The sequence below is a fragment of the Aplosporella prunicola genome (assembly GCF_010093885.1).
Source record: "Aplosporella prunicola CBS 121167 unplaced genomic scaffold K452scaffold_37, whole genome shotgun sequence".
Lineage (NCBI taxonomy): Eukaryota > Fungi > Ascomycota > Dothideomycetes > Botryosphaeriales > Aplosporellaceae > Aplosporella > Aplosporella prunicola.
Window position 1 is genome coordinate 24,908 of NW_022983565.1, and position 24,443 is coordinate 49,350.

The window sequence follows — 24,443 nt, forward strand, 5'->3', positions numbered from 1 at the left end:
CACCTTCACCGCACGCACTACGCACACACGACGCTCGTTGCCCATCTGTCACTACTGCGGGTTGTTTTGATTTCTTCTTTTCCTGTTTTTTTGTCTTCTTGCCTTGAGAGCGATGCATGTTTTAGCGTTCTGCGCAGCGGTTCGATTGCGGGACTGGCGGGCTATGGCGCGATGGACAGGAACAGACGGGTGATGTGAGCACGAGGACGAGGGCACGTCGTCGCTTGTCGCAGTTTTCCTACTTTTTGCGTTCTTGAGACGCCCTGCTCGGCTCTGCTTTTTGATTTGCACACAGCGCTCGCTCGCCGTACGACCATGACGATGCCGACGGCCGAGTATATCCTCCCCATCCCTTTTGCGCTGCTGCTTTTGCTTTTTCTCTTGCACTTGCACCACGTCACTTTCTGCGCGTTTGGGCTCTATTCCCCATTCTGTACCATCAACTGGCGAGCGAGCGAGCGAGCGAGTGAGCGAGGAGGCTTTTCTCTTTCTCCATCTCTTTCTCTCCAATCTCTTAATCAATACCACCATCCATACCTTCATCTGCGTCTCTATTATACCTCTCTGTCTCTCTCTCGGACAATCAATTCATCTTTTTCCTTCACACCTCGCTCCGCTCCGCTCCGCCCTCGCCTCGCGTCGCCTCGCCTGTCATTGATGACCAATCACCAACCTAATCTCTTCGCCCCATTCATTCCCCACTCTCAGGCCGCCCGTCCGCCCGCCGCCCGCAAGCCTGCTTCAGCTCGCTAGCAGTAGCTCGCTCGTGCGCTTGGCGCCCCTCTTTTCATCATCATCCTCCCTATTCATCCATTCATCCATCCAACCATCCGTCCCCTCCTCTTGTGTCAGTTCGCGTCGTGTTGATCGCCGTGTACATGCAGGCCCAGCGCGCCAGCGCACCTCTTCCTTTGTTGCAGACACAACCGCCCCCAACAACGGCCGCTAGCACGGACACGGCGACGACGGCGCCGGCGCCGACTTCTTCCTCGCTAGCTGGTGACGAGACGGCAACGACGACGACCATGGCGACGAATGCCACGGGCGCTACGGGTGCCACGGCGCCTGCTGCTGCGGTTGCGCCGCCTGCTGTTGCGCTCTCTGTTCCTAGTGTTGGCGGTGCGTCGGGGACGGCAGAAGACGAGCGTAAAGAGAGGGACGAGAAGAAGGAGAAGAAGAAGAAGCGCTTCTCGTCGTCGTTTGGACGGCTGCGGGATCGCGTGCGCGAGAGATCGAAGAGCAGGGGACGGAGGAAGAGCGTTGGTGCTGTTGCTGAGGAATTGAAGGAGGAGGAGAAAGAGGAGGAGAAAAAGAGCAGGGACAGTGCTGTTCCCGTCGCTCCTGCTGCTGCTGCTACAGCTGGAGGAGCGAGCGGAGCGTTAAACGGACTGCCGAGCCCGGTTAAGGAGGTTGGCGGGGAGGAGCAGGAACAAGAGCAGCGGGATAGAGGAGTAGAAAAGGCTGCGGACGGTGCGAGGCATGTTTCTTCAGCTGGTGTGACCGCGCTGGGGCCAGAGCGTGAGCAGGGCGAGGCGAAGATGCGCGATAGCGAAGGCGGGGTCAATGGGGAAAGAGAAGGCGAAAGAGAAGGCGAAATCACCAGCGCCGCGCATCGCGAAACCGAAGACGCTGCCCCTGCCGCTCCTGCCGACGACCCTAACGCCGTCCACGAGACTGACGCTGCCTCCGCAACTGCCCCCCCAGCAGCAGCGCGCAAGAGCATCACGGCCGAGACGACGCGCAGCGCCCTCTCAGCCACCACCTCGGTCACCAACGAAGACAAAGCAGGAGCAGAAGCAGAAGCAGACGACGAACGCGATTGCACTGCGCGTCCTCGCTCCACGTGCTCACGCCCCCTCTCTACCTCCTCTCGGCCCCTTTCTACTTGCTCGCGCCCGCGCTCGCACTGCTCGCGTGTGGTGCAGAAGCGCAAGAGCGCTGCGAGTTCGCTGTTGGGGATCCCGTTGGATGAGGTCGCGAGGCGCCGGAGCGGGAGCTTGAGCCTGAGTTTGGATGTTGGTGGGTTTTTGGCGGGTGAGGGTGGTGAGCGGGACGAGCGGGGCGAGGAGAAGCAGGATCGGGAGCAGGAGCATGAGCAGGAGCATAAGCTCGAGGACGAAATTGCGGGTGAAGGTGAAGACGAGAAGAAGGAAGCGAACGGGGTAAGAGAGCAAGAGCAGGGATCCGAGAAGGAGGTGGTGCATGTGCAAGAGCAAGAGGAAGAAGAAGAAGAGCGAGAAAAGCCTAGCCACGCCGAGCCGCTGCCCGCTGCCCCGTTCGCGCCTGCGGTTCTGCACCAGACGAGGTCAATGTCTCCGCTGCAGGACATCTCGGGCGCAGTGCCCATGAGCCCTGTCAGTCCTATCGAGGGCGACGTCGGCAGTGGTGGCGTGGGCTACGGCTTTGGCAGTTTTGGGCCGCTGGTGCACGAGCGGGAGCACGACCGGGAGCTGGTGCCTGAGCATCAGCCTGAGCAGCAACACTCTGAGCCTGAGCCTGAGCCTGAGCCCAAAGCTCCAGCCGAGCCCGAGGCCGCGAAAGAGCCTGAACGGGAAGCGTCAGACAAGGTTGCGATGGCGCCTGAATCCGAATCCGAGGCCGAAGACGAGGCTCATGCCTCTGATGCGCCGCTGTCGACGCGCGATGTCGCGCCTGTGACTGGCGGCTTTGTGCCTGTGCAGCCGATGCGGGCGCAGGAGCTGGAGGCGGAGCAGGCGCAGCAGCAAGCGCAGCAGGAGCAAGCGCAGCTACAGCTAACGCAGCTACAGCAGCTGCAGCCAGAAACGCGCGGCCCGCTCCAGATCCAGGCGGAGCGACTGCGCATGATGGCGGAGGCGCGACGGAGGCGTGATGAGAGCGCCGCTGGTGCTACGGCTGCTGGAGCTGCTGTTGTTGTTCCGGCGGCTGTTCCGGTGGCTGTTCCGGCAGCTGTTACGGCGGTTGATGCTGCTGGTGCTGGTGTCGTGAGCGTGCCGGTCGTTCCGCCGCAGCAGCGCATGGTCGTGCCACCGCCGGGGTTTAGGGGCCCTACGCCTCCGGGAGGGTTGCAGGGTCCGCTGCCACAACAGGGGTTCCGTGGTCCTACACCTCCGGGGGGTTTCCAGGGACCTCCGCCGCAGGGTTTTCAGGGACCTCCACCGCAAGGGTATCGAGGCCCTACGCCTCCAGGAGGCTTCCAGGGGCCTTCACCACAAGGCTTCCAGCCTGGCCAACAGCGCATGCCGCCGCCGCCGCAGCGAGTGGTCGTGCATCAGGGCGTGCCGCCCGGAATGCGCCCCCAGCCAGGCGTACGCACAAGACCGGGCGTGAGGTTCGGGGCGCCTCCATCGCAACCTCCACCACCAGGGCAGCAACAGCAGCAGGCCAACGACCCCTACCTCATCGACGCCGAGTACGACGTCCCAGGGCAGCGGCAATCACTCTTCACGCGCCAAGACTTCGACCCCCGCTCCTACGGCATCGAGTACACGCTTCCGGGCGTGGGCCCGCCGACGCAGGATTTCTCGCGGAACCAACAGAAGCGCCGCTCGCTGCTGCTGGGGAACCGGTCGTCAGCGAGCGTGGCGGCTAGGGGTGGTGCTTCTGGGGTTGTTGCCCCCGATCGCATTAATCCGCAGCATGTGGCTGGGCAGGAGGATCAGCTGCATCGCGCGTTCTCGTACCAGTCGAGCGGGGATCGCGAGAAGGAGCGGGAGAAGGAGGAGACGAAGCGCTCGCGGAGCTTTTTGCCGTTTAGGCGGCAGTCGAGCGGGGGGGAGGTGGTGACGCAGGAGCCGGAGAAGGAGAAGGAGACTAAGAAAGAAGAAGAGAAGGCACGGGAGGAGGAGGGCAAGAAGAGCCAGCGCCGCAACCTGCTGCAACGGAACCATAATGCCGCCGCCGCCGCGGCTGCTGCTGCGACGGCAGATAAGCACGACGAGAAAGAGAAGCCCAAGCCCAAGAAAAAGCGCTTCTCGTCCCTGGGCAGCCTGTTCGGGCGCTCGGCGTCCAGCCCCGCTGTTCCGCAGCAGAAGCAGCAGCAGCAGGAAGAAGAGCAAGAACACCGCCTCCGCAAAGCCGACTCCAAGGGCCGCCTGCACAAGACGCAGCCCCCACCGCACGCCAGCCAGGCCTCTTTGCCCCCTTCGGCTGCTATGCAGCAGGACGCGTCGTCGGTGCCTCCGGTCCCACCTGTCCCACCAGTCCCGCAGGTCCCACAGGTCCCGCAGGTCCCGCATCTGCCCCAGCTTCCGCCCCCGCCGCCCCGCGATGCCGCGGGCCAGGCGTTTGCGAACGTGCCTATGATCCCGCCGCACTTGAGGGGCGCGGGCGATTATGGTCGGCAGGGGCAGGGTCAGGCCCAGAGGCATGGCCAAGGTCAAGGCCAAGGTCAGGGGCAGAGGCGAAGCGGTGAAATGCCCCGCCAGCAGCAGCAGCAGCAGTATAGGGCGTACAACCCGCGCGTCGTGCAGCAGCAGCAGCCACAACGGCCGCAGATGCAGCCACGCATGCCGTCGTCGTCGTCGCAGCGGGGGAGTTGGCAGATGCAGCAACAGCAACAGCAGCAACAACAGCCCCAGCGACCGCAGATGCAGCCACGTATGCCGTCGTCTTCGTCGCAAAGAGGGAGCTGGCAGCAGCAACAACAACAGGCCTTCCAAGCCCGCAACAACTACACAGACGCACCCTACGGCAGCATGCCCATGCCCAACGCGCCACCAAGAGGAGGACGGCGCTACTATGCGGAAGGCCAAGGCCCAGGGCGCGCAAACCAGGAGCAAATGCGCGGCCCACCATCGCAGATGCAGATGATGCCAGGCGGTGGCCAGGGCCGGAACCAATGGCACTACCAGCAGCAGCAGCGGCCACTACCCCCCGCTCTCAGCACCGGCATCAGCACCGTCGACGCTGCCGCTGCCGCCGCGTGGCCGCTTCCGTCGCCCCAGCCCGTCTCCCGCGCTGCGACGAGTATTGCGGCGGCGGGGGAGCTGGCGAGACAGGTTGGGCGTGGTGATGGTGCTGGTGCGGGTGGTGCTGGAAATGGAACTGGGGGAGCGGGCTACGCCGGCTACGGCTTCGGCGTCGCGTACAGCACGCCTGAGGCGGAGCCGACGCTTGTCTCGCCCGTTAGTGTCGGTGTAGGTGGGGGTGGCTATTTCCCTGGTGCAGGCGCAGGCGCGGTCACGCCGCCCGTTGTCCCGCCAAAGGTGCGCCATGACGAGGGGTACGTGTCGTTTGCGCCGTATGCGCCTGGGCCGCCACCACCGCCGCAACAGCAGCAGGAGTTGCAACAACAACAACAACAACAACAACAACAGCGGCCCTACGAGCTCTCGCTGCCTACGCCGCCGGAACCGCAACCAGAACCTCCTCAAGAGCAGCAACAGCAACCCCAGCAGCACCCCTCACACCCCTCATCAACAATCACAACGCCGACGTCCTCCTTCTCCTCGGCGGAGGACACGCACGGCGATCCGGAGAAGGAAGCACAGAATGCGTTGCTGATCCAGCAGGCACGGCTGCAGGAGCAGCAGCGCGTCGTCGCGGGGTGGCGCGAGGTGTTGCCTGTGAACGCGCATGCGGAGGGGATGGAGGGGGCGCCGCCGGCTTATGAGGACGGGGGCGTGCTGGGCCAACAGGTGCAGGGACAGGGCCAGCAGGTTGGAGGTGGTGGTGGTGTTGTGAGGGAGGGTGCTGGTGTGAGTTCGGAGCAGAGACAAAGACACGGCGACGAGGACGCCCCCGTCGTCATGCATGGCGCGAGCTATCCGGGCATGGAATGGGAGCCGCGATGGGATGGGGAAGGCGATGAGGGCGAGGGGACGGGGACTTTGCCTGGAGTGGGTGGGCGGAGGTAATGTGTGTGTTTGAGTTGTTAGTTGGGTGGTGTTAGGTTGGGGTTTTTGTGTTTTTTGCTTGGTTGGCGTCTATCTCTGTTTCTGTTTCTATTCTGCTATTTTTGCTATTTTTGCTTCTGTTGGTATGGGCTATTGGCTATTGGCCATCTGCTGTTTCCTTTGGCGATCGCGCATGATTCCCCCTGTGGCTCGTTCGTTGGTTCGTTTGTTCGTTCGCTGCTTTTCGTTGGTGTCCATGTCGAGTTAGTTAGTGGTTGGTTTCTTGGTGCTTGGAGCCTTTTCTTCTCCGATGGAATGTTGGACGTGTATGTATAGTATAATACCTACCTCTAATAGTATACCTATTTATATCGTCTACGGTCGTTACTATGCTTTGTTCTTCTACCATGGGAGCGGTAGTGGTCGTGCATTGGTAAATAACCCGCTACTTATATGCTATAACTAGTCACGACTATACCAGTGGAAATGGAGGGAGGGGAAGGGAGAAGGAAACATGGGGGAGACGGGAGAGCAGCCCCGCCCGCCCCTGCGCCGCACGACGTCATCCCGACCCTGACCCAGACCACAACTCAACACCATGCAGCCGCAACGCACACACAGCCCATACTGACGTCTACAATGCGCACCGCACCGCTGCAACCGCCGCAATGGGCCTTGGCACCCCCGAATCCGGCGTCGAGCATGCAAGCACTCCACGCATCCCCCAGCTACCCCTCCGCGCATCCCTGCACCGTGCTGGTGCTACCGCGCAGATGCGCCCGGCAAGCAGGTATATAAATCTGGGCGGGCAGGCAGGTTCCTCGCTAGGTCTGTCTCGCCTCTTCAATCAGTCCACTACGACGACCACCACAATGGCCATCGCCCTGCTCGCCCTCGTCGATGTCTTCTTCCCCAAGCTGCACGGCTCCGCCTCAGCCGTGCCCATGCCCGACACCTCGTCCTACAACGGGCTCTCGCTGACGCCAACCATGGGCTGGGACAACTGGAACGCCTTCGGATGTTCCGTCTCAGAAGACCTTCTGCTCGAAACCGCACACAGCCTCGTCTCCCTCGGCCTGCGCGACCTGGGCTACACCACCGTCGTGCTCGACGACTGCTGGTCCTCCGGGCGCAACGAGACCGGGCACCTCGTTCCGGACTCTGACAAGTTCCCCAACGGCATGCTGCACGTGGCCAACCAACTGCACGCCTTGGGACTAAAGTTCGGCATGTACAGCTCCGCGGGCGCGTACACGTGCGGGCGGTACCCCGGGTCGCTGGGGCACGAAGAGCTCGACGCGCAAACGTTCGCCGCCTGGGGCGTCGACTACCTCAAGTACGACAACTGCTACAACGAAGGGCAGAGCGGCACGCCCGCGCTCAGCTTCGCGCGGTACGCCGCCATGGCGCGCGCGCTGAGCGCTACCGGGCGAGACATCGTCTACGGCATCTGCAACTGGGGCGACGACAACCCGTTTGACTGGGCCCAGACGATCAGCAATAGCTGGCGCATGAGCGGCGACATTTACGACAGCTTCCAGCGGCCGGATAGCCGCTGCCCGTGCACGGAAACGCCCTGTGACTGGCCCGGCTACCATTGCTCCGTCATGAATATCCTGAATAAGATGGCGCCGATACAGTCGCGGAGCCAGCCCGGCGCGTTCAACGATATGGATATGCTCGAGGTCGGGAATGGCGGGCAGAGCGGTATGCACTTCTCCCCACACAACCACACACGCCACAACCACAACTAACCCCCCGCACAACACAGATTCCGAATACCTCACGCACATCAGCATGTGGGCGCTCCTCTCGTCCCCCCTCCTCATCGGCACCAACATCGCGACCCTATCCCCCCGCTCCCTCTCCCTCCTCTCCAACCCCGCCATCCTCGCCCTAAACCAAGACCCCTCCGGCACAGCCGGGGTGCGGAAATGGCGGCACCAAGTCCCCGACGTCGACGCCGACGGGCAGGGCGAGGTTGCGCTCTGGACGCGCGAGCTCGCCAACGGAGACACGGCTGTGGCGCTGCTGAACGCGGGGAACGGCAGCAGGGTTATGCGTGCTGGGTTGGGGGATGTGTTTTTGGACCAGGCCACCGCGGGCGCGTACGAGGCCCCGGCCGAGCTAAGCCAGGCGTGGGATGTTTTCGACCTCTGGGCGAATCGCATGAGCGACGAGGAGGCTGCGGCAGTTATAGCTGGCAATAGCAGCGAGGTTGCAGCCGACAGCAAAACCCGCTACAACGCCACGGCGCTCCCGTACGCCGACGGCCTCGCGGCAAACCATTCCGCGCTAGTGGGGCAGTGGGTTGGACGCGTGCAGCCTGGTGGGAGCTGGGAGGCGAGGATCGAGCGGCATTCGGTGGGCGTGTATCGCTTCCGGGTGGCGGATGGGGGGGAGAGGGATGAGCTCTAGTTTGAGGAGGATGGTTGTGGGGGTGGTGTGGTGTTGTGGTGGGAAGGGTGAGGCGGGCGTGTTGTCTTGTCATGGAACGATAGGTAGACATGCTCGTTGAGGCGGGTAGGTAGATTAAATCCATACCATCACACCTCCCCTCCTAATTCTCCCCCCCCCCCCCCCCCCAAAACCCCCCCCCCCCCCCCCCCCCCCCCCCCCCCCAATCCCCCCCCCCCCCCCCCCATTAGAAGCCCCACCCCTCCCTTAACTGCGCCCGTGCCCGCGCCGTCGGCCAACCATGCCGCTTCTCCGTCGCGGTGAGCAGGGCCAGGAAGCGGTGTTGTTCTGCGCGATAGCGCTGGTGCTGGTCGTGCTGGCCCTGGTGGGGCGAGGGGGCGAAGCGGTCGCCGCCTGCGTTGCCCACATCCGTCAACCTTGTCCTTATCCTTATTTTCCTCTAAGGAAAATGGGGGAAAGGGGACAAAGGGGTGTAGGGCCAAGGGTTGGATAAAAGGGTAAAATAGGATATAGGGGGTAGAGGGAACGCACACAAAATAACCGCCATACAAGCCAGCAGCGCCGCAGGCGAAGCGTCGAAATTCGCGAGCGCGAGGGCGACGAGCTTGCGTACTGTGTTGCGGGCGCGCCGCTTGCGTCGTTGTTAGCAGGCACTACAAGGAGGAGGAAACAGGTTGAAGAGAGGGGAATAAAGCGTACGTCGACGGCAGCAACGGCGGCCCGGCGTAAAGGCCCCAGGCGCGGCACCGTCGGGTCGTGCACGATGAGGATCATGTGCGCGAAGAGGTTGTAGTTGTGGGCGGTTGCTGGGTTTTTGTGCGTCAGCACCTAACACACACCACACTACACCCACACTACCCATCAGACAGACAGACGCCCACTCACCATACAAATCCGCGCAAAACCTCACATCCGGCAACGGCTTCTCCTCCACCAAGCCCAAGTCCCTTTCCCCATCACCATCGTCTTCATCGTCGTCATCATCATCACCCCACCCCCCAAAAAACGGCTCATAGCTCCGCGGCACACTAGCCCTCCAGGCCGCGTTCTCGCGCAGCCGCGCCCGCCACGCCGCCTCCCCTCCAGCCGCGGGCTCGACGCCTGCGTCCGCGTCGCCATCACTGTCTCCATCACCACCACCACACCCTCCCCCTCCCCCTCCCCCCCCAGCACCAAACGCCCACTCCAGCGCCTCTCCAAACTGCGCGACCGCGCGCTGCGCCCACACCCAGTCGTCAGCGGGACGAAAGCCATGGTCGCGCTCGAAGCCGCAGATGGCGTCGAGGTCGCGGGAGCGCATTGCGACGGGGCGCTGCGTCTGCAGCGCCATCCAGAGCTCCTGTCTGAACGCGGCCCAGGAAGCGGCTTGGCGGAGGCCGGAGGGCGGGGGGGAGCGCGCGGCTGTTGTTGTTGTTGTCGTGGCGCGGATGATGGCCTGCAGGCCGCTGAGGTGGCCTTGCGCGTCGCTGCCGAAGATGTGCACTGTGTGGGGGTTTGTGTGTTAGGACGGTGGGATGGTGGAGAGGGGCTATGGATTTGGGGTTGCGGTGCCCACCGTCGATTTCCTCGAGCATGCGCAGCAGCACCGTCGCGGCGAGGAGCGAGTCGTCCAGGAAGGCTTGGCTGTCGTTCAGCGTCGGGATCAGCGTCTGCAGGCACGCGTGGTAGTAGCGGTCCGCGACGTAGGAGTCCAGGCCCTCGCGCCAGTGGAGCAGGCGCGCCGACAGCGCGAATATGGCGTTGGCGAGGGTGCTGTTTTCGCGCGCGCGGTGCGGCACCTCGGACCGGAAGAAGCGGTACGGGCCGCAGAGGTCGAACTGCGCCTTCGTTAGTCTGATGCCGTCGTTTTGCTTGTTGGGCGGATGGGAACCAACAAAGTTGGACACCTGGTCGATGTAGTAGCGGAACAGCATGGCTTCTTGCTCGAATCCGAGGGGCCACCTCACGGTGTTTGGGCATAGCAATTGCGCAGGAGGGGGCAAGTGCACTTGCACTGGAGGATCGACATGCCGAGGGTGATGCTGATGGGCAAGCTCTCGCAATGCATTGTACGTGGGAGACGGGATCGACTCGACGTCTTGGTCCTCCTGCGTGATGGCTGGAGGGAAACTCAAAGAGTACTGATGCACAAACGGCGTCTCAACCACTGGTGAGTTGGTATCTGGGCCTGTCGTGCTGTCAAACGGTTCACCCGTTGACGCAGTCACCGTCAAAGGAATGTGCCGGGGAAGCACGTCCGGCGTTATGCTTTCAGAATTGCTTGAGACATCGCCCGAACCCTCCACGAGGCTATTCGTTTCGTCCACAAAATCGACTGCACAACATCAGTCGAGCATATCAGCATGATTGGACACTATCACCTTTTGGCGGAAGAGGGACCCAAATCTGCTGTCCCGGAGCCCGGCGTGGCGTCTTGAAGTGCCTGAAAGTCCTTCCGGTTGGTCTGATGCACCGCCTGTTCGCGCGCTCGCATCGGCTACATTGTGGTTCGTTCTCATCGCCTGATGCAGTCGGGTTGAGTAACCTGTCAGCGCCTGGTATGACACAATCTTACACTTGTAATGTCGTATTCTGCAGTAGGTGCTACCATCGGGTGTCAGCTCAATCCAAAGGCCCACATGGATGGAGCAATCACCATGACATTTGAAAGCGGAATTACTGAATGGCTGCGAGAAACTGGAGGCGTTGGAGTGGTTTGCTCTCTTCGTTCTCTTCCGAGTATTTGCGTCCGCTCGCTTCGGCACAGCAAACAGGACGATGACGAAGTGCGGGGCAAAATGTGGGGAACTTGCGGGGAGAAGCATCGCATCGGCGCTCTTTGGGCTGTTGTGGCTTCCGAGCCAGCAGCTTATCGGCTCAATTGGCAACGACCTCGAGAAGATGCAGTAATTCTGTCCGATTAGAGTCCTGCTGAAAAGGCAACTCCCTCCGATAATGCCCTTGGGCAACGCCTCTAGACCCTGTCCGTGATGGCGACGCTGATGAGGCCATGCAAGTATTTATATCGCTCTTGAAAATGCGGTCGATGGCGCCGACAAAGGGCATTGTTTTCCCATCTGCAGTCCATCACCCACCATGCCTCACGCCGCATCCCCCGAACGCAACACCAACTGGCCTGGAGCCAAGCTGTTCGTGAACGATGGACCACTCGAGCCGCACCAGATGGCCCCGCTCAGGCCCTCATATCCAGACGAGCCCGTCGAAGAGCTGCGCAGGCGATGGAGGGAGGATGGCTACGTCTTCCTGAAGGGCCTGCTCCCGCGCGATGACGTGCTCAAGTGCCGCGAGAACTACTTCAAGTTCCTGGCACCCAGTGGCGTCCTCAAGCCCGGCACCAAGCCCGTCGAGGGCGTCTTCGACTCGGCCAAAGACAAGGCCGACTACCCTGGAATTGGCGCTGGCGCCACGCCGGGCAACGCAAAGCCCGGGGAAGAGACTGCCGCTAATTTTGTCGACCTCGCAATGAAGGCGCACTCGGAACCCTGGTACGCCGTAGACTTCTGCAAGCACCCAGTCTTGAAGAACTTTGTTGCAAAGTTGATGGGTTGGGGAGAGCACACGCTGCCGCTGCAGCGCACGTTGCTCCGGAACAACACGCCCGGTAACAAGGCAATCGGAGTGCACTACGATCATATATTCTTGAGGCACGGCGAGCCGACGTCCGTGACCGCATGGGTGCCCATAGGGGACATTAGCATCCAGGGCGGCGGCTTGGTCTATATGGAAAAAGGTACGGAGCAACTGAGATGGCAGTCAGAAACAGCAGTGATTGATACTTTGAGCAGGACATGATCTCGGAGAGAAGATTGAAAACGAATTTACCGAAAGGGCAAAGAGCTCTGGACTGTCCGAGGAGGAGGCAAAATACGCTTTTAACCAGAACATGATGGCGACGGGATTCCTCGCCGAGGGCCCGAAGGGATTTGGCGAAGAGCACAACAGCCGGTGGTTGTTGACGGCGTACGAAGCGGGCGACGTTGTGCTGCACCAGGCTCACATGGTAAGTCTCGGCTCGACGGATTGGGAAGCGGCTCTTGACTGATTCTGTCTGCAGATTCATGCATCGACAATCAACCACGACCCCGACAACGTGATCCGGCTCGGCACAGACCTGCGCTTCGTGGACTCGTCTCGCCCTTACGACTCGGTATGTTTCCACGTCGCCATCCATGCCACCTTGGCGTTACGTACTGACGACATGAGCAGAGGTGGCAGAAGGTTTTTGAGTTCAGCGACGGGCTATGAGCCTGTGATGGGCATTCCGTAGCGGGGCATGCGGGGATTGAAGACGAATGGAAGCGTCTCGATATTATCATATAGCTCAATTGATAAGCGTCTTGGCCGATTCGCCAGGTGCAGATCGATGTCGGTGTTGTTGCTGTGCCTGTGTGGTGACAGCGTTTCTCCAGCTCTTCCCCGACGCTGCACGGTTCAGCGAAGGGCGATCTCTGATATATGGCATTGACAAGGCAAGATGGATGCAGGGCGTTTTTGTTTTTGTCCCGGCGACCAATATGCCGTGTCTTTTTTCCCGGTGGAGCCGCATCTCAGGGGTTGGAGGAGGAAAAAGGGTTGCTGCGCCGTTGCTGTAGGTGCAGCGGTACGGGCTGGCGCATGGAAGGCACCAAGGCAGCCGAAAATGATCCGATGCGCGCACACACACAGGCAACAGGCACCCGCGACACGACCAAAACTCTCCGCAAGCACTCAAGCTCTCGCGCGCGCATGGACGCTCATTTCGCATACAGAAACACCCGCGCCTCTCAACGAATCATGAGCGGGCGGATCATGCTTGCGCCAGCTCCCGTCTCACCACGTCTCCGGTAGACGGGTGCGGCACAGCAGCGCCAGCGGCCGGCCCCTGCTCCCCACCATCCACGATCGTCATGCCTCCCGCGTCCAGTTTGCCTAACACGGCCATGCGGCTCCGAATCTGCTAAAAGCTGGACCTTCCCGCCCAGCGGCATGCTCCGATGGTACTCTGGCCGGAGCGACCTCGCAACATGTGCCTGCTCCGGCACCATGTTCTGCTTTACCCTGCTCAGTGGGACGCGCGCAGCTTATTCAGGACCCACGCTCCCTCTCAGGTATTGCGGTCCCAACTTTCTCCTCAGCCCGCCCCCTTTAGCCGGGATCTAGTGTGTTAAAGAAATAGAGACGGTAGATCCTGCCCGGAACCGGATGCGTGGCCGCCGAGAGACCCTAGCCGCGCCATACTCGTGGTGACCCGGCTGCCCTGGAAGATCTGCGACACATAATGCCGGGAGGCTGCGTAGACGGCATGGAACCTACATGCGTACCTCGTTTTCAGGCTCAGGCCAGAGTTCGTTATGGTGGTAGCGGGATGATCTGCGTTAAACGTCTTGATCTTATGCTTATCCTTCGTACTTCTGTCTGACCTGAGCTCCCATCTCCACTCCCTTCGCTTTTTTCCCTTTGATGGTTTCGTCCTTCTGTCAATCGTTACGAAGATGAGGATTTTCTGGCCATTGGTTGTCCTGGCCTCCGTGGTCGGCTCTGTTGGCGCTCAGACGTCAGCATCAGCGTCAGCGTCTAAGTTGAAGGCCGTCCTGGCGGCGCTACCGGAGTGCGGGGTGAGTCCAGTCCGAAAGGTATATGAGCACAAGGCTGACATTGATTGCAGAGAACATGCCTCACGCAAGGGATAGTGGTCGTTGGAACATGCGCACCGACAGACGTAGCCTGCATATGCACTAACAAGCCACTGAACACGGAAGTGGAGGCGTGCGTCGCCTCGCAATGCAGCGTCAAGAATGCACTCACCACGAAGAACGTCACGCAAACCAGCTGCGGTTTCGAGCCACGAGACCGAACCAAGCACGTATCCTATACGGGCATCATCGGTATGGGCATCGCTTTGATCGCAATTGCTCTGCGTCTGGTGGCACGCCTTCCTATGATGGGTGGCAATTTCGGCCTGGATGATGTCTTCCTCTTAGTTACAATGGTAGGTGCACCCGAAGATGCTTAGAGAACCGTGCTAACAGTGCTAGCTCCCAATGATCCCGCTCTCCGTGCTATCGGTATCTCTCGCCGAAGCCGGCCTCGGGAAAGATATGTGGACGGTATCCTTCAAGAACATCACGCACATTCTCTACATTTACTACTTTGACGAAACCCTTTACTTGGCCTCCCTGTCATTGATCAAGATATCCATCTTATGTTTCTATCTCCGCATCTTTCCCGACAAGAGATTCCGCTGGATGTGTGCAGTGGTCATTTTCTGCTGTTTCGCATACGGCGTCGCCTTTGTCGTAGCCGTCGCACTGCAGTGCAATCCAATCAACCTATCTTGGAAACGGTGGGATAACGAATCAGAAGGCCACTGCGTTAACGTCAACGCTCTTGGTAAGCTACACGCAGCTGGTATTTTGATAACGTGCTGATCGTACATACAGGCTGGGCCAGCGCAACGTTCAACATCGTGCTCGACATCGCCGTCATCACGCTCCCCCTACCTCAACTGATGAAGCTCGCCCTCTCGGTCCGCAAAAAGATCCACGTCATGTTCATGTTCACAGTGGGGTCCTTGTAAGCCGCGCACCCACCACCACCACCACCACGCACAAACCCCAACTAACACCCCCCGCCAAAGCGTCACGGTCGTCAGCATGCTGCGGCTAAAATGGATGATCCAATTCGCCAACTCGCAAAACGTCACCTGGGACTACGTGCCGATCGGATACTGGTCGACGATCGAAGTGCACGCGGGCATCATCTGCGCCTGCCTGCCCGCCATCCGCGCCCTGCTGTACAAGCTGTTCCCGCGGGTCATGGGCCGCGGCTCGGGCGCGCGCAGCTACGGCTACGGCGCCAACACGTCGGGCAACATCGACACGAACACTAGCATCGTGCAACGCGTCAGCAAAGCCGAGACCAAGGACTTTATCCCGCTCGAGGAGATTGACACGCCGCCCGGGACGGCCGTCGTCACGGCGCCCAAGTCCGGCGTCCATGTCTCGACGAGGTGCTATCATACGTAGGGCGCGCGCGTATGTGTGTGTGTGGGGGGGGTGTGGGGGTGCGGCGGAGACGGCGTTCTGGAACGACATGGGTTGGGTTGGGTGGGTTTGTGTATGCGATACCAGCGGCTTGGGCGGCTTACTTTTTACTTTGTTTGCATTTTTCTTTTAATTTTCGATGCGTTGAGCACATGCTACCTACTACCTACTACTACGGAAAAAGGGACGGCCTAAACAAGAAAGAGTTATCTTTTCTCTTAATAAACGAATTCATCTCGCACGCAGCTCTCGGTTTCTCCCCCCTTCCCTCTTACACACACACACACGCCCCCAACCAATCAAGCACGCACGCAGTCTTACCCCCCTCTTACTCGCTCACGCAGGAAAAGGAGAAACCCAGAGCCAAACCCAAGCAAAAAGAAACAACACCCGCCCGCGCTACAGCCCCAGAAATTGCATCGCAGGTCGCAGATCCCGATCCAGGCAGCTAGCTGGTGGGCCGCACAGTAAGCAAGCAAGTAATCAGGCATGCATGCAGGCGGAAAAGCGAGATCACTCGTGCTAGGGGTAGGTAGGACGGGATGGGATGGGACGGGATGGGGGCCATATATAAGTACGGATCAGGTAGGTAGGTGGAGAGTAGAGCAAGGCAGCATTTCCCCTATAGAGAAGGCGGTCGCTTTCGTCTGCGTTTTTTGTTTGTTTGTTCGGTATTCAATAATTCATTCGGCATTCGGTATTTGCTGGTCTGTTCTGTCTGCCTACCTACCTCTGCACCACCGATCTGCTTGCTTAGATAACTATAGGTACTGCTCTTGGAGTAGTTGCTGCAACTGTGGGGTTTCCTTCTTCGTCCTTGCACGCACTCGCTCACTCGCTGTGCCACTCGCTCCCCAAGCCGCCTCCCCACGCCGCGGCTCAACACCGCCTGCGCCGCTACGCCGCTGGTTAGGGAATAGATAGACCCGTGTGTGCGTAGGTAGGTAGCTACGTTACGCGTGCGGCGTGCGGCATTGAAGCCGCAACTGCAACAACCACTGCGACCCGACTTGGCTGCGGCCTGGCTGTGACTGCAACTGCAACGCTACCTCGCGTACCTACCTGCGGATTACGCCACCACGAACGGGAACAGGTGTTCCCACGTGAGGGCGCAGCCCAGGTCAGCAACCCCCCTCCCCAGTCGCACCCCCTCTTGCGTGCTCACAGCCTCGCACGCCTCGCTTCCACAGCCAAGGGCAGGGCAGGGCAGGGCAGGGCTCGCGAGGGCGAGACAAGTCGAGGCAGAACCCCCCCACCCAAGCACCCACGCAACACCCCCCCGGACCAGAATCCCAGTCTCGCAAAATGTAATTTCCCGTACGGTGGGTTTATTTTAGCCGCCGCCGGGATTAGGGAAGGCGGGAGAAGGACTGCCCTGCCCCTAGGTTACGTGTGCTGTACGCGAGCGGAGAAAATAGGACAACGAAAAAGCAATGAGAGGGGAAAAAAAAAAAAGAAAAGAAAAGTTAAAACGCGTGAGTCGTCGCAAGTCGGGCCCCGAAGCCGCAACACCGGAGCGAGCGAACGTCGGGCGTCGAGTGTCTGATCTGTGCGGCGAAACATGATGGGCGGCGATCGCGCACGCAGTAACCACTGCTTTCTAATCCGACATCCGTACTCCGTACACCAACTAACTACCAAATACCTGTTCGGGCTTGGTCTTGGGCTTCTGGGCGCGCTGCCTGAGCCTCGGCGAGTGCGTGGAGCGTGGGGCGTGGGGGCCAGTGACCTACCTTAGTGCTGAGGAAACGTCCCACTCCCGCTGGTGATCACAGTGGCTAGGTCCGCCGCTGTGGCCGTCTACGCCGTCTTCGCCATCTTCGCCGTCTTCGCCGCCGTTGTCGCCGCGCGTCTGTGTGAACGCGAGCAGCTAACTACCTAGCTACGCAGGCTCCGCGCGAGCAGCTTCCTGTTCCTATCAGCGGCGGAGGATTGCCGTAATGCGCGTATGACGCGACGCGAACGCGGTGCTTAAAGCGCATCTTATACATACAGGGTGTACTACGTAGGTAGGCGCATCAGAGTGCAATTCGGCGTCGGTGGAGTCGTAGTTCGTTGCCTCCACATATACGAAAACTCGTGCTGTTTGCGGCATCGACACGTACGTACCCAGGAGTTAGTTACAGCACGCACTACAACGAGTAGCTGTGCGCAAGGCATCGTGAATACACCTACCCACTTGGAAGAACAAGCCATCGACTCCGAGGAGATGGAAGGCTCCGTCACAGGCCCAGCCGCGACCCTCTCAACTTCCGGCCATTGCGAAACGTCCATCAATAGAGCAGCGTTGCTGATCGGCGCGGAACGCGCATCCCGCCGAGCCGCGGGCCTGCACGGCCGGCCGTGTTGGGAGCGTGTGCCGCTTCGCTTGGAGATGGCCGACGAGCTTTGTGGTTTCTGCGTCGGCCGAGGAGACGGTCCTCTGTTCTGGCCGCTTTGGGTGCCTATGTCTCGTCGTCGAAGATGCCTAGGCCCGTCTTGAACGCCAACCCATCCCGTCTCCGCTAGGTGGGTGCTGTTGCGCCCGCGCTGCAACCGCGTCAACATGTCGCCGATGAGCAAGCGAGCCTGCGACGCCTTCCGCGCCTTGCCAGGCCAGGTCGCTCGCCCGCCTACACACACGTACCGCGCTTCCCGCCTATCAGCCTGGTGTTGCGACTAGCGCTCGCTCGCTCGCTCGCTGCGCGATAATGGACGTGATGGCCGTCCTGCGCGACGCGTCGGGATGGCGGTATTGATGGATAGGCTGGCGCGCGTAGGTTCTCGCGCCGGGCTGGAGGACGAAGTGGCTACACTAGGAGTAGGTACACGGCTTTGGAGATGACGGGGGTATTGTGGCCGTTGCGCGGGCGTCTTTTGACATGGTTGTGAGTTTTTGGTTTGCGATAGGTGTGGGACGAGTGCTGATGCTGGTGGTGTGTCGGCAGGGCCTGTCTGGAGCTGTAACGGCGTCAGTGTGCGTGACGTCTGAGAGATTGGGATGTCGCGGATGCGTCTCTTGAAGGCTTGAAGGATCCATGGCAAAGGATTGAACCACCAGATCATGACGTCAGGGTCAATGGGCACGGGCGGTCGCCCGTCTGAAGAGCAGCGGGAGCCAAGAGCGAGTCGAGAGAGGCATAGCGCAAGGCACCACGTACTCTACTCGTAGTGGCAGGAAAACAGCCAACAGCGATGGGCAGGCAGAGTCCATGTCAGGATCGGGATCGGATACTCAGATCCAAGCGTGCTCGGCAATCGGGAGAGTCAATGGATCGACGGCCCGTCCAGTCCCAAACCAGCTACGCCGGCTCCTCCTTTGTTCTCGCACGCTCGCAAGCTCGCAGTCATGACGCAAACCAAGCAGCCCCGGGGGAGAGCTTGGAGCTTTGTTCAAAATGGCCTCATTGACGCTTGAGCTGTTGTTGCTGCAGCTGCGTGATTCGTTCCTATGCCCCGACGACGACGACCGTCGACCGAGCCGCTGCTACCCACCACCACCACCACTATGGCGAAGAAGAAGGTACTGGTCGTTGGAGCCGGCGCAGCTGGTACGTACAGCAGTAGACATATTTGCGCTGTCTGACACGCATCTACTTACTCTGCACAGGCATGTCATGCGCGCACCACCTCGCCGAGCATCCCGACAAGTTCGACGTGACCATCATCGACAGCGCGAGCTACTGCGGCGGACAGGCCTTCTCCATCCCGCTGGACAAGGCTCAGCACGGGGCCAGCTGGCTGAACCAGGGCGTGCAGGGCGGGAGCTACATCTTCCACCACACGATGACGATGTTTGCGCGGCAGGGCCACCACGCCGACCCCGTGAAGCTGCAGGTCTCGTTCGGCAAGGGCGACCAGTTCTGGACCAACGTGTACCCGACGCAGCTGCTGGCGCGGCACCAAAGCGAAGTCAAGCGCTTCTACTGGATGCTGAAGATAGTGCGCTGGTTCGAGCTCTTCTTCGCCCTTCTCCCCATCAAGTACCTCATGAAGCTCTTCTTCTTCTCCTACGAGTTCGCAAACACCGTCGCCCTCCCCATGGTCGCCCTCTTCCTCGGCACCGGCAACTACGCCCCCGACGTCCCGAGCATCATCCTCGAGCGCCTCTGCACCAGCCCCACCTACGGCATGTGGTTCCCCGCCGACAAGCACAGCATCGCCAGCAACCTGCCGCCGATGGTCGTCTTCCCGAACTTCAGCGTCTTCTACGCCGACTGGCAGAAAGACCTCGAGAAGAAGGGCGTGCGCGTGCGCCTGTCGACCGAGCTGACGCAGGTGGTCAAGCGTGATAACCACGGCGTCGTCGTCCGCACCATCAAGCGCACCCCTACGAAAGACGGCCATAACCCCACCAGTGCCTGGGCACCCGAAGACCCCACCAGCAACGCCGACGCCGCCGCCCAGGAGGCCGAAGACCACTACGACGAGCTCGTGCTGTGCACGCTGTACGTCGCGCTCCCCATCCATCCCCCACTCCCACCACCCCACCCCAACCCCACGACTAACACACCCCCCAAAAACAGCGCCGACACCAGCTCCCGCCTCCTCGGCAAAACGCGCACAAGGCGCGAAGCGCGCGTCCTCAACGCCGCCAAATTCTCCGACGACCTCACCATCACACACCACGACGCCGCGTACATGGAAAACCACTACGAGCCCTCCTACAACGCCACCCAAGCGGTCTCCACCCTCTCAGGCACGGACCAAACCCCCCGCCTCAGCGCCGCGCGCTCCTCCTTCCGCCCCATGTACTTCATCAAGCCCTACGCCGCCGACCTCACCAAGCTCGAAATGAGCTTCGACTGCACGCACTACCAGTCGCAGTTCCCGCCCACCGTCCCCTTCGCAAACCACGTCTTCCAGACCATCTTCCTCAACGCCTCTCGCGACCGCCAGTTATGGACCGATGACGAAATTTCTTCGTCTAAGATTATTAGAAAGGACTGGTGGCACCAGCTCTGCCACAGCTGGACACATTACCTTTTCGTCGTGCCCTGGCTCTGGAGCTTGCAAGGGCGGCAGCACACGCGCTTCGCGGCCGCCTGGACCCTCGTCAACGCGCACGAGGTCGCGGTGCTGAGCGGCGTGGCGGCGGCCGTGGATCTGGGCGCTAGTTATCCGAAGGATTTGGAACGCGATAGCTGGGCCCTGCTGTGTTTTCGGCTGTATTATTTGCTCGTGTATGGGAAGTGGTATCGACGGAGTGTTGAGGATAAGGAGGGTGAAGGCGCCGACTGGGGCGAAGGCCCCTACGGCAGCGTGTACAAAGGGCCCGGCGTTGTGGCGCAGGAAAGGGTCATGTGGCGCGAGGAGGTGGGCAAGGGGGGTGCGGTTGAGGGTATGTAGGTTGCATAGGTTGCATGTACACATCAGAGGAACAAGACACATTCTCATCCTCATTCTCTGCACTTGGCCCAATCACTTGTATCAAGTAGGTACTTCGTACTTCGTAGTCAACTAGCTAGCTACGCTACTCCCTACTCCCCACCCCCATCTCCACTTCACTCACCAACTTCTCCACCATCATCTCATCCAGCCATGCCACGTCATTCTCAATGACCCGCATACGCATAGTCAAGTATATACATTACATTCTGTCTCCAAAAGAAGAGAGAAAAAGGAAGGGAAAAAAAAAAAAAAGAAGAAAAGAGCAGTGGAGGTAGTAGTAGTAATCACTCCTTCACCTAAGCAACCATAACCATCTTGCCCACCGCAGGCACGCCATCCACAACGACATAGACAACATACGGCCCAGGCGGGGCAACGTTGCTATTCGGGGGCATCGTGACCTTGATGTTCTGGCTCGCGGCACCCGCAGCCCAGCCCTCCGTATCCAAGAACGCCATCCTGTGGTTCATGTGCACGCTATGCGTGACAAAGCCGCCGTGGTACAGCGCGACGCGGACCTCCTTTGCACCCGCCGGAGCCGAGAACTGGATGTTAAAGGTGCTGCCGTCGGCCTTGAGCGCCGTCGTCGAGAGCGCCACGTCCGTGGGCCGCTTGTTGGCGTTTTCGCCCTGCAGGTACGGCGGCGTGTAGATCTCGACGCGGAAGTCCGTCACGTACGGGAACGCCTTGTTGTCGCCCAGCACCGGCTGCTCGACCGGGTTGGAGCCCGTCACCATCAGCGTGCCGTCCAGGAGCAGGAGCGCGACACTGTGGTAGAGACGCGGAATGTCTGTGCGGCCGGCCGTCTGCCAGCGCTGGCCCAGCGCCTTCGTGGGGTCGTACAGCAGCGCATCGAACGTCGGGTCCGTGCCGAGGCCGAAGCCCTGGGCGCCGTGGTTGCAGCCGTTGAGCCAGATCGACGTGCCGTCCGGAAGGAGCGTGCCCTCAACCATGCCGCGGCCCTCGGGCATCGAGTCCATCTCCCACTTCGGGTTGTCGGCGAGCGGGCTAATGCGTCCGCACGAGGGGTCAGTGGGCGAGGTAATGTCTTGGTAGGCGCCGCCACCGCAAATGATAATGTCAGCAACCCAGTTGTTGGCCGAGGACAGAGGCATCATCACGGAACCGCCGGTGTTGGGGTACGTGCGGTAGTCGCCGGGAAGGTCGGGGTAGGTGGAAATCGGCTTGTTGCCAGCGACGTCGAAGCGCTCGGCGGACTTGCTGACCATGACGAAGAGGGAGCCGTCCTTCAGCAGGTGGAGGAACGGGTACATGTAGTACGGCTGGTTCTTCTCGAGAATCTCCATGGGGCGGTTGATGCCGTCCGAGACGCCGTTGCGGTCGAGCAACTCCCAGGTGGGGTTGTTGTTGGAGCTGTTGGTCGGGTCGAGGCCGTTGAGCGATCCGGAGGCGACGAAAATGCTGGCATCGCCCATGATTTGCGCACTGGCGTACCAGCGCTTGCTGGCCATCTTGTTGCCAGGCTCGTCCCAACCCTGGCCGTCGAGGCTGTCGTCGTCCATGCTGCGCTTCAGGTAGCGGATGCCGTCGAAGCCGTCGGTGACGGTAGGGTCGATAAAGTCGAGAGGGGCGTTGCCGCCGAGCGAGACGAAACGGCCATCGGCAAGGAAAGCACCACCGGAGCAGAAGGCGTTGGTCTTGTAGGAGAGCGGGACGTAGGTGTTCGTCGTGACGTCGTACTCGGAGGAGTAGGCGTACTGGCCGTTGGCAAGCTTGACCTGGGTGTAGTTCTCGACCTTGTCGAGGAAGGCAACCTTGCCGTTGGGCATGAGACCGGCGTGCATGACGGGGACACCAGAGTCACCAACGACCTTGAAGGTACCGGGAGTCGGGGCGGCGGGAGCGGGGCTGGCACCGGGAGCCTGTTCCTCGGCGCCGTTCGTGCAAGGACCCGACTGGCAGCCGTCACCGCAATGGGAGGTCGTGCTTCCGCAGTAACCGTACATGGAGCAGCAGCTGCCCTGAGGCCAGTCACCGCAGACGGCGTTGTTGGCGTTAACACCGCACGAGCCGTCGGTGGTCACGAGGTTAGTGTTGGCGGGGGAAGTGGCCTTGGTGGTCGGCGAGCCCAGGACGGGTTCCTGGCTCGAGGACGGGCCGGTCGTGGTAGTGGGAGCATCAGTAGTGCCGGCCGCAGGGGGGTTGGGGGTACCGTCGGAGCAGCCGTTCTGGCAACCGTTGGCGACGAGGCAGTGACCATCAGTCTTGCCGCAGAAGCTAGATTTGCGTTAGCAATCGAGTCGAGCCGAAAACATTGCGGGAATGCGCACCCAAACTCGGAACAGCAGCCGCCGTACTCGCCGTTGGAGTCACAAGTGGCACCGGCGAAATCCTTGCCGCACCGTCCGTCGGTACGGGGGGCAGCAGCGGCGCTGGTGGCGGCGGCAGCCTCAGTCGTAACGGGAGCAACCTTGGTGGTTACGGGAGCAGCGGCGTCGCTGCATCCGTTCTGGCATCCATTGGCGACGAGGCAGTGGCCATCGCTCTTACCGCAATAGCCGTAATCACTGCCACATCGGTCAGCACTAGAGGGCGTGGGCGTGTAACGCGTGGACAAACTCACCTGCAGCATCCGCCGAATTCGCCATTGGCATCGCAGGACGCGCCGCCAAAGTCCCTTCCGCAGCGGCCGTCGGCACGCGCGGCAACGGCACGCGGGAGGTTCACGGAGCCGCGCTGGTGGGTGCCATAGTTGCCCCGGGGCTCGACGACAGCCTTGCAACTGGGGAGGAAGGTTAGCAAAAGTGAAGTTGCGGCGGCGGCGGAGATGGGTTCTCACGTGTTGTCCTCGAGGCAGGTCTGTCCGCGCAAGCAACCAGAGTGGCCCAGGGTGGAGTGGTCGCAGGTAGGCTGGATCTTGTTGAAGATGATGTTGGCATTAGAGAGCGCGGCGGCGCTGAGGCCGAGCGCGATGAGAGAAATCTTCATGAAGCCGTCTTAATCTGGAGCAAAGAGATGATGAGCATGAGGGTTGATCATATGCAATGGGCCGGCCGGGCGAGGGCTTTGAATAAAGAAGATAGGTATGGACGGCGGGAGGGGGCAGAGGCTGGGAGGTGCGTTCGCGAGGACCCGCCCGATGGATTTGAGGCTGATCGTCGCACGGCAGGAGTGATGAGTGACGTACCGGTGGGAAAAGGAAAGAGCGATAGACGTTGGCGGTGAAAGAGGGAGATTGTTTGTGGTGGTGATAGCCACACTCTCACAAACCAAACAAACCAACGGGCGGAAAGCCAAGCACCAAAGAATGGGGTGACAAGGCGGTAAGGTAAGTAAGTAGAGAACGAGGGTTGGAGTAGGGGAGAGCAGCAATTCTCACAAGCCCAAAAAACGAGGGAGGAGTGGGACCAGTCGCTTCTATGTAGTAAAAAAAAAAAAAAAAAAAAAAAAAAAAAAAAATCCCCCCTCCATCATGGCCCGCCAGCCAGCACACTACCTACCACACAGATTCATGCGCGCGCGGGGAGTTTCGGATCCCTGCGGCCGTATCCAAAAACAACCCGTGAAGCTGCAGTGCAAGCCTTGCCAAGGCGCCACGCGCCCAACGGCACCGCGAAACGGGCCTTTGGCTGCAGGAACAGGCCTAGCCCGGCGAAGCTTGATGGGCCGCCGATACGAGCCAGCGAAATGAGGGCTGCCCCTCGTGGCGTCCGATACGGGCTCGTACTATCATTGCGCTGACACTGCTGCTGTGCGAGGGCGGTAGAGGGAGAGAAGAAGAAGGAGGGACAGAGACGGACGGCCGGTCGGTCGGTCGGAGGCGGCGAGGTGCATAACTAGGTAACTATGTAGGATT

The 24,443-nt window shown here is 60.7% G+C and overlaps 10 protein-coding genes across 10 annotated transcripts; 7 read left to right on the forward strand and 3 right to left on the reverse strand.

Moving 5' to 3' along the window:
• Positions 1-70: 70 nt before the first annotated feature.
• On the forward strand, positions 71-1,022 carry K452DRAFT_292012 (uncharacterized protein). The gene has a single exon (XM_033541289.1). The coding sequence runs from the start codon at positions 322-324 to the stop codon at positions 751-753; it is 432 nt and encodes a 143-aa protein (XP_033392586.1). The 5' UTR covers positions 71-321; the 3' UTR covers positions 754-1,022.
• A 3,295-nt stretch (positions 1,023-4,317) lies between these two features.
• K452DRAFT_292013 (uncharacterized protein) lies at positions 4,318-6,177 on the forward strand. Its single transcript, XM_033541290.1, has one exon. It carries the CDS (start codon positions 4,395-4,397, stop codon positions 5,835-5,837), a length of 1,443 nt encoding a protein of 480 aa, XP_033392587.1. The 5' UTR covers positions 4,318-4,394; the 3' UTR covers positions 5,838-6,177.
• A 583-nt stretch (positions 6,178-6,760) lies between these two features.
• Positions 6,761-8,234, forward strand: K452DRAFT_236731 (glycoside hydrolase family 27 protein; the record flags this gene model as incomplete). Its single annotated transcript, XM_033537530.1, has 2 exons — positions 6,761-7,523; positions 7,588-8,234. The coding sequence occupies 2 exons, from the start codon at positions 6,761-6,763 to the stop codon at positions 8,232-8,234; spliced, it is 1,410 nt and encodes a 469-aa protein (XP_033392588.1).
• A 226-nt stretch (positions 8,235-8,460) lies between these two features.
• K452DRAFT_329478 (uncharacterized protein) lies at positions 8,461-10,147 on the reverse strand (the record flags this gene model as incomplete). Its single annotated transcript, XM_033545061.1, has 6 exons — positions 8,461-8,627; positions 8,766-8,865; positions 8,934-9,040; positions 9,120-9,716; positions 9,790-10,051; positions 10,109-10,147. 6 exons carry the CDS (start codon positions 10,145-10,147, stop codon positions 8,461-8,463), a joined length of 1,272 nt encoding a protein of 423 aa, XP_033392589.1.
• An 848-nt stretch (positions 10,148-10,995) lies between these two features.
• K452DRAFT_322122 (uncharacterized protein) lies at positions 10,996-12,730 on the forward strand. Its single transcript, XM_033544471.1, has 4 exons — positions 10,996-11,964; positions 12,020-12,234; positions 12,289-12,381; positions 12,441-12,730. The coding sequence occupies exons 1-4, from the start codon at positions 11,310-11,312 to the stop codon at positions 12,477-12,479; spliced, it is 1,002 nt and encodes a 333-aa protein (XP_033392590.1). The 5' UTR covers positions 10,996-11,309; the 3' UTR covers positions 12,480-12,730.
• A 975-nt stretch (positions 12,731-13,705) lies between these two features.
• K452DRAFT_302380 (uncharacterized protein) lies at positions 13,706-15,238 on the forward strand (the record flags this gene model as incomplete). The annotated part of the gene is made up of 5 exons (XM_033542582.1): positions 13,706-13,828; positions 13,879-14,202; positions 14,249-14,603; positions 14,654-14,786; positions 14,851-15,238. The coding sequence occupies 5 exons, from the start codon at positions 13,706-13,708 to the stop codon at positions 15,236-15,238; spliced, it is 1,323 nt and encodes a 440-aa protein (XP_033392591.1).
• On the forward strand, positions 15,021-15,765 carry K452DRAFT_116531 (uncharacterized protein). The gene has a single exon (XM_033535097.1). It carries the CDS (start codon positions 15,250-15,252, stop codon positions 15,706-15,708), a length of 459 nt encoding a protein of 152 aa, XP_033392592.1. The 5' UTR covers positions 15,021-15,249; the 3' UTR covers positions 15,709-15,765.
• Positions 15,766-18,031: 2,266 nt separating this feature from the next.
• On the reverse strand, positions 18,032-18,291 carry K452DRAFT_292018 (uncharacterized protein). The gene has a single exon (XM_033541291.1). It carries the CDS (start codon positions 18,273-18,275, stop codon positions 18,051-18,053), a length of 225 nt encoding a protein of 74 aa, XP_033392593.1. The 5' UTR covers positions 18,276-18,291; the 3' UTR covers positions 18,032-18,050.
• A 452-nt stretch (positions 18,292-18,743) lies between these two features.
• K452DRAFT_329481 (uncharacterized protein) lies at positions 18,744-20,584 on the forward strand (the record flags this gene model as incomplete). Its single annotated transcript, XM_033545062.1, has 3 exons — positions 18,744-18,786; positions 18,846-19,683; positions 19,762-20,584. The coding sequence occupies 3 exons, from the start codon at positions 18,744-18,746 to the stop codon at positions 20,582-20,584; spliced, it is 1,704 nt and encodes a 567-aa protein (XP_033392594.1).
• A 338-nt stretch (positions 20,585-20,922) lies between these two features.
• K452DRAFT_236768 (carbohydrate-binding module family 18) lies at positions 20,923-23,219 on the reverse strand (the record flags this gene model as incomplete). Its single annotated transcript, XM_033537535.1, has 2 exons — positions 20,923-22,864; positions 22,918-23,219. The coding sequence occupies 2 exons, from the start codon at positions 23,217-23,219 to the stop codon at positions 20,923-20,925; spliced, it is 2,244 nt and encodes a 747-aa protein (XP_033392595.1).
• Between the last annotated feature and the right edge of the window lie 1,224 nt (positions 23,220-24,443).

Excerpts from the sequence above, each read along its gene's own strand:
- K452DRAFT_322122 (XM_033544471.1), top strand. The coding sequence starts at position 11,310 with ATGCCTCACGCCGCATCCCCCGAACGCAACACCAACTGGCCTGGAGCC. Across the intron at positions 11,965-12,019 it reads CTTGGTCTATATGGAAAAAG|GACATGATCTCGGAGAGAAG; the intron begins GTACGGAGCAAC and ends TACTTTGAGCAG. Across the intron at positions 12,382-12,440 it reads CGTCTCGCCCTTACGACTCG|AGGTGGCAGAAGGTTTTTGA; the intron begins GTATGTTTCCAC and ends CGACATGAGCAG.
- K452DRAFT_116531 (XM_033535097.1), top strand. The coding sequence starts at position 15,250 with ATGTGTGTGTGTGGGGGGGGTGTGGGGGTGCGGCGGAGACGGCGTTCT.
- K452DRAFT_292013 (XM_033541290.1), top strand. The coding sequence starts at position 4,395 with ATGCCCCGCCAGCAGCAGCAGCAGCAGTATAGGGCGTACAACCCGCGC.
- K452DRAFT_292018 (XM_033541291.1), bottom strand. The coding sequence starts at position 18,275 with ATGGATCCTTCAAGCCTTCAAGAGACGCATCCGCGACATCCCAATCTC.
- K452DRAFT_292012 (XM_033541289.1), top strand. The coding sequence starts at position 322 with ATGCCGACGGCCGAGTATATCCTCCCCATCCCTTTTGCGCTGCTGCTT.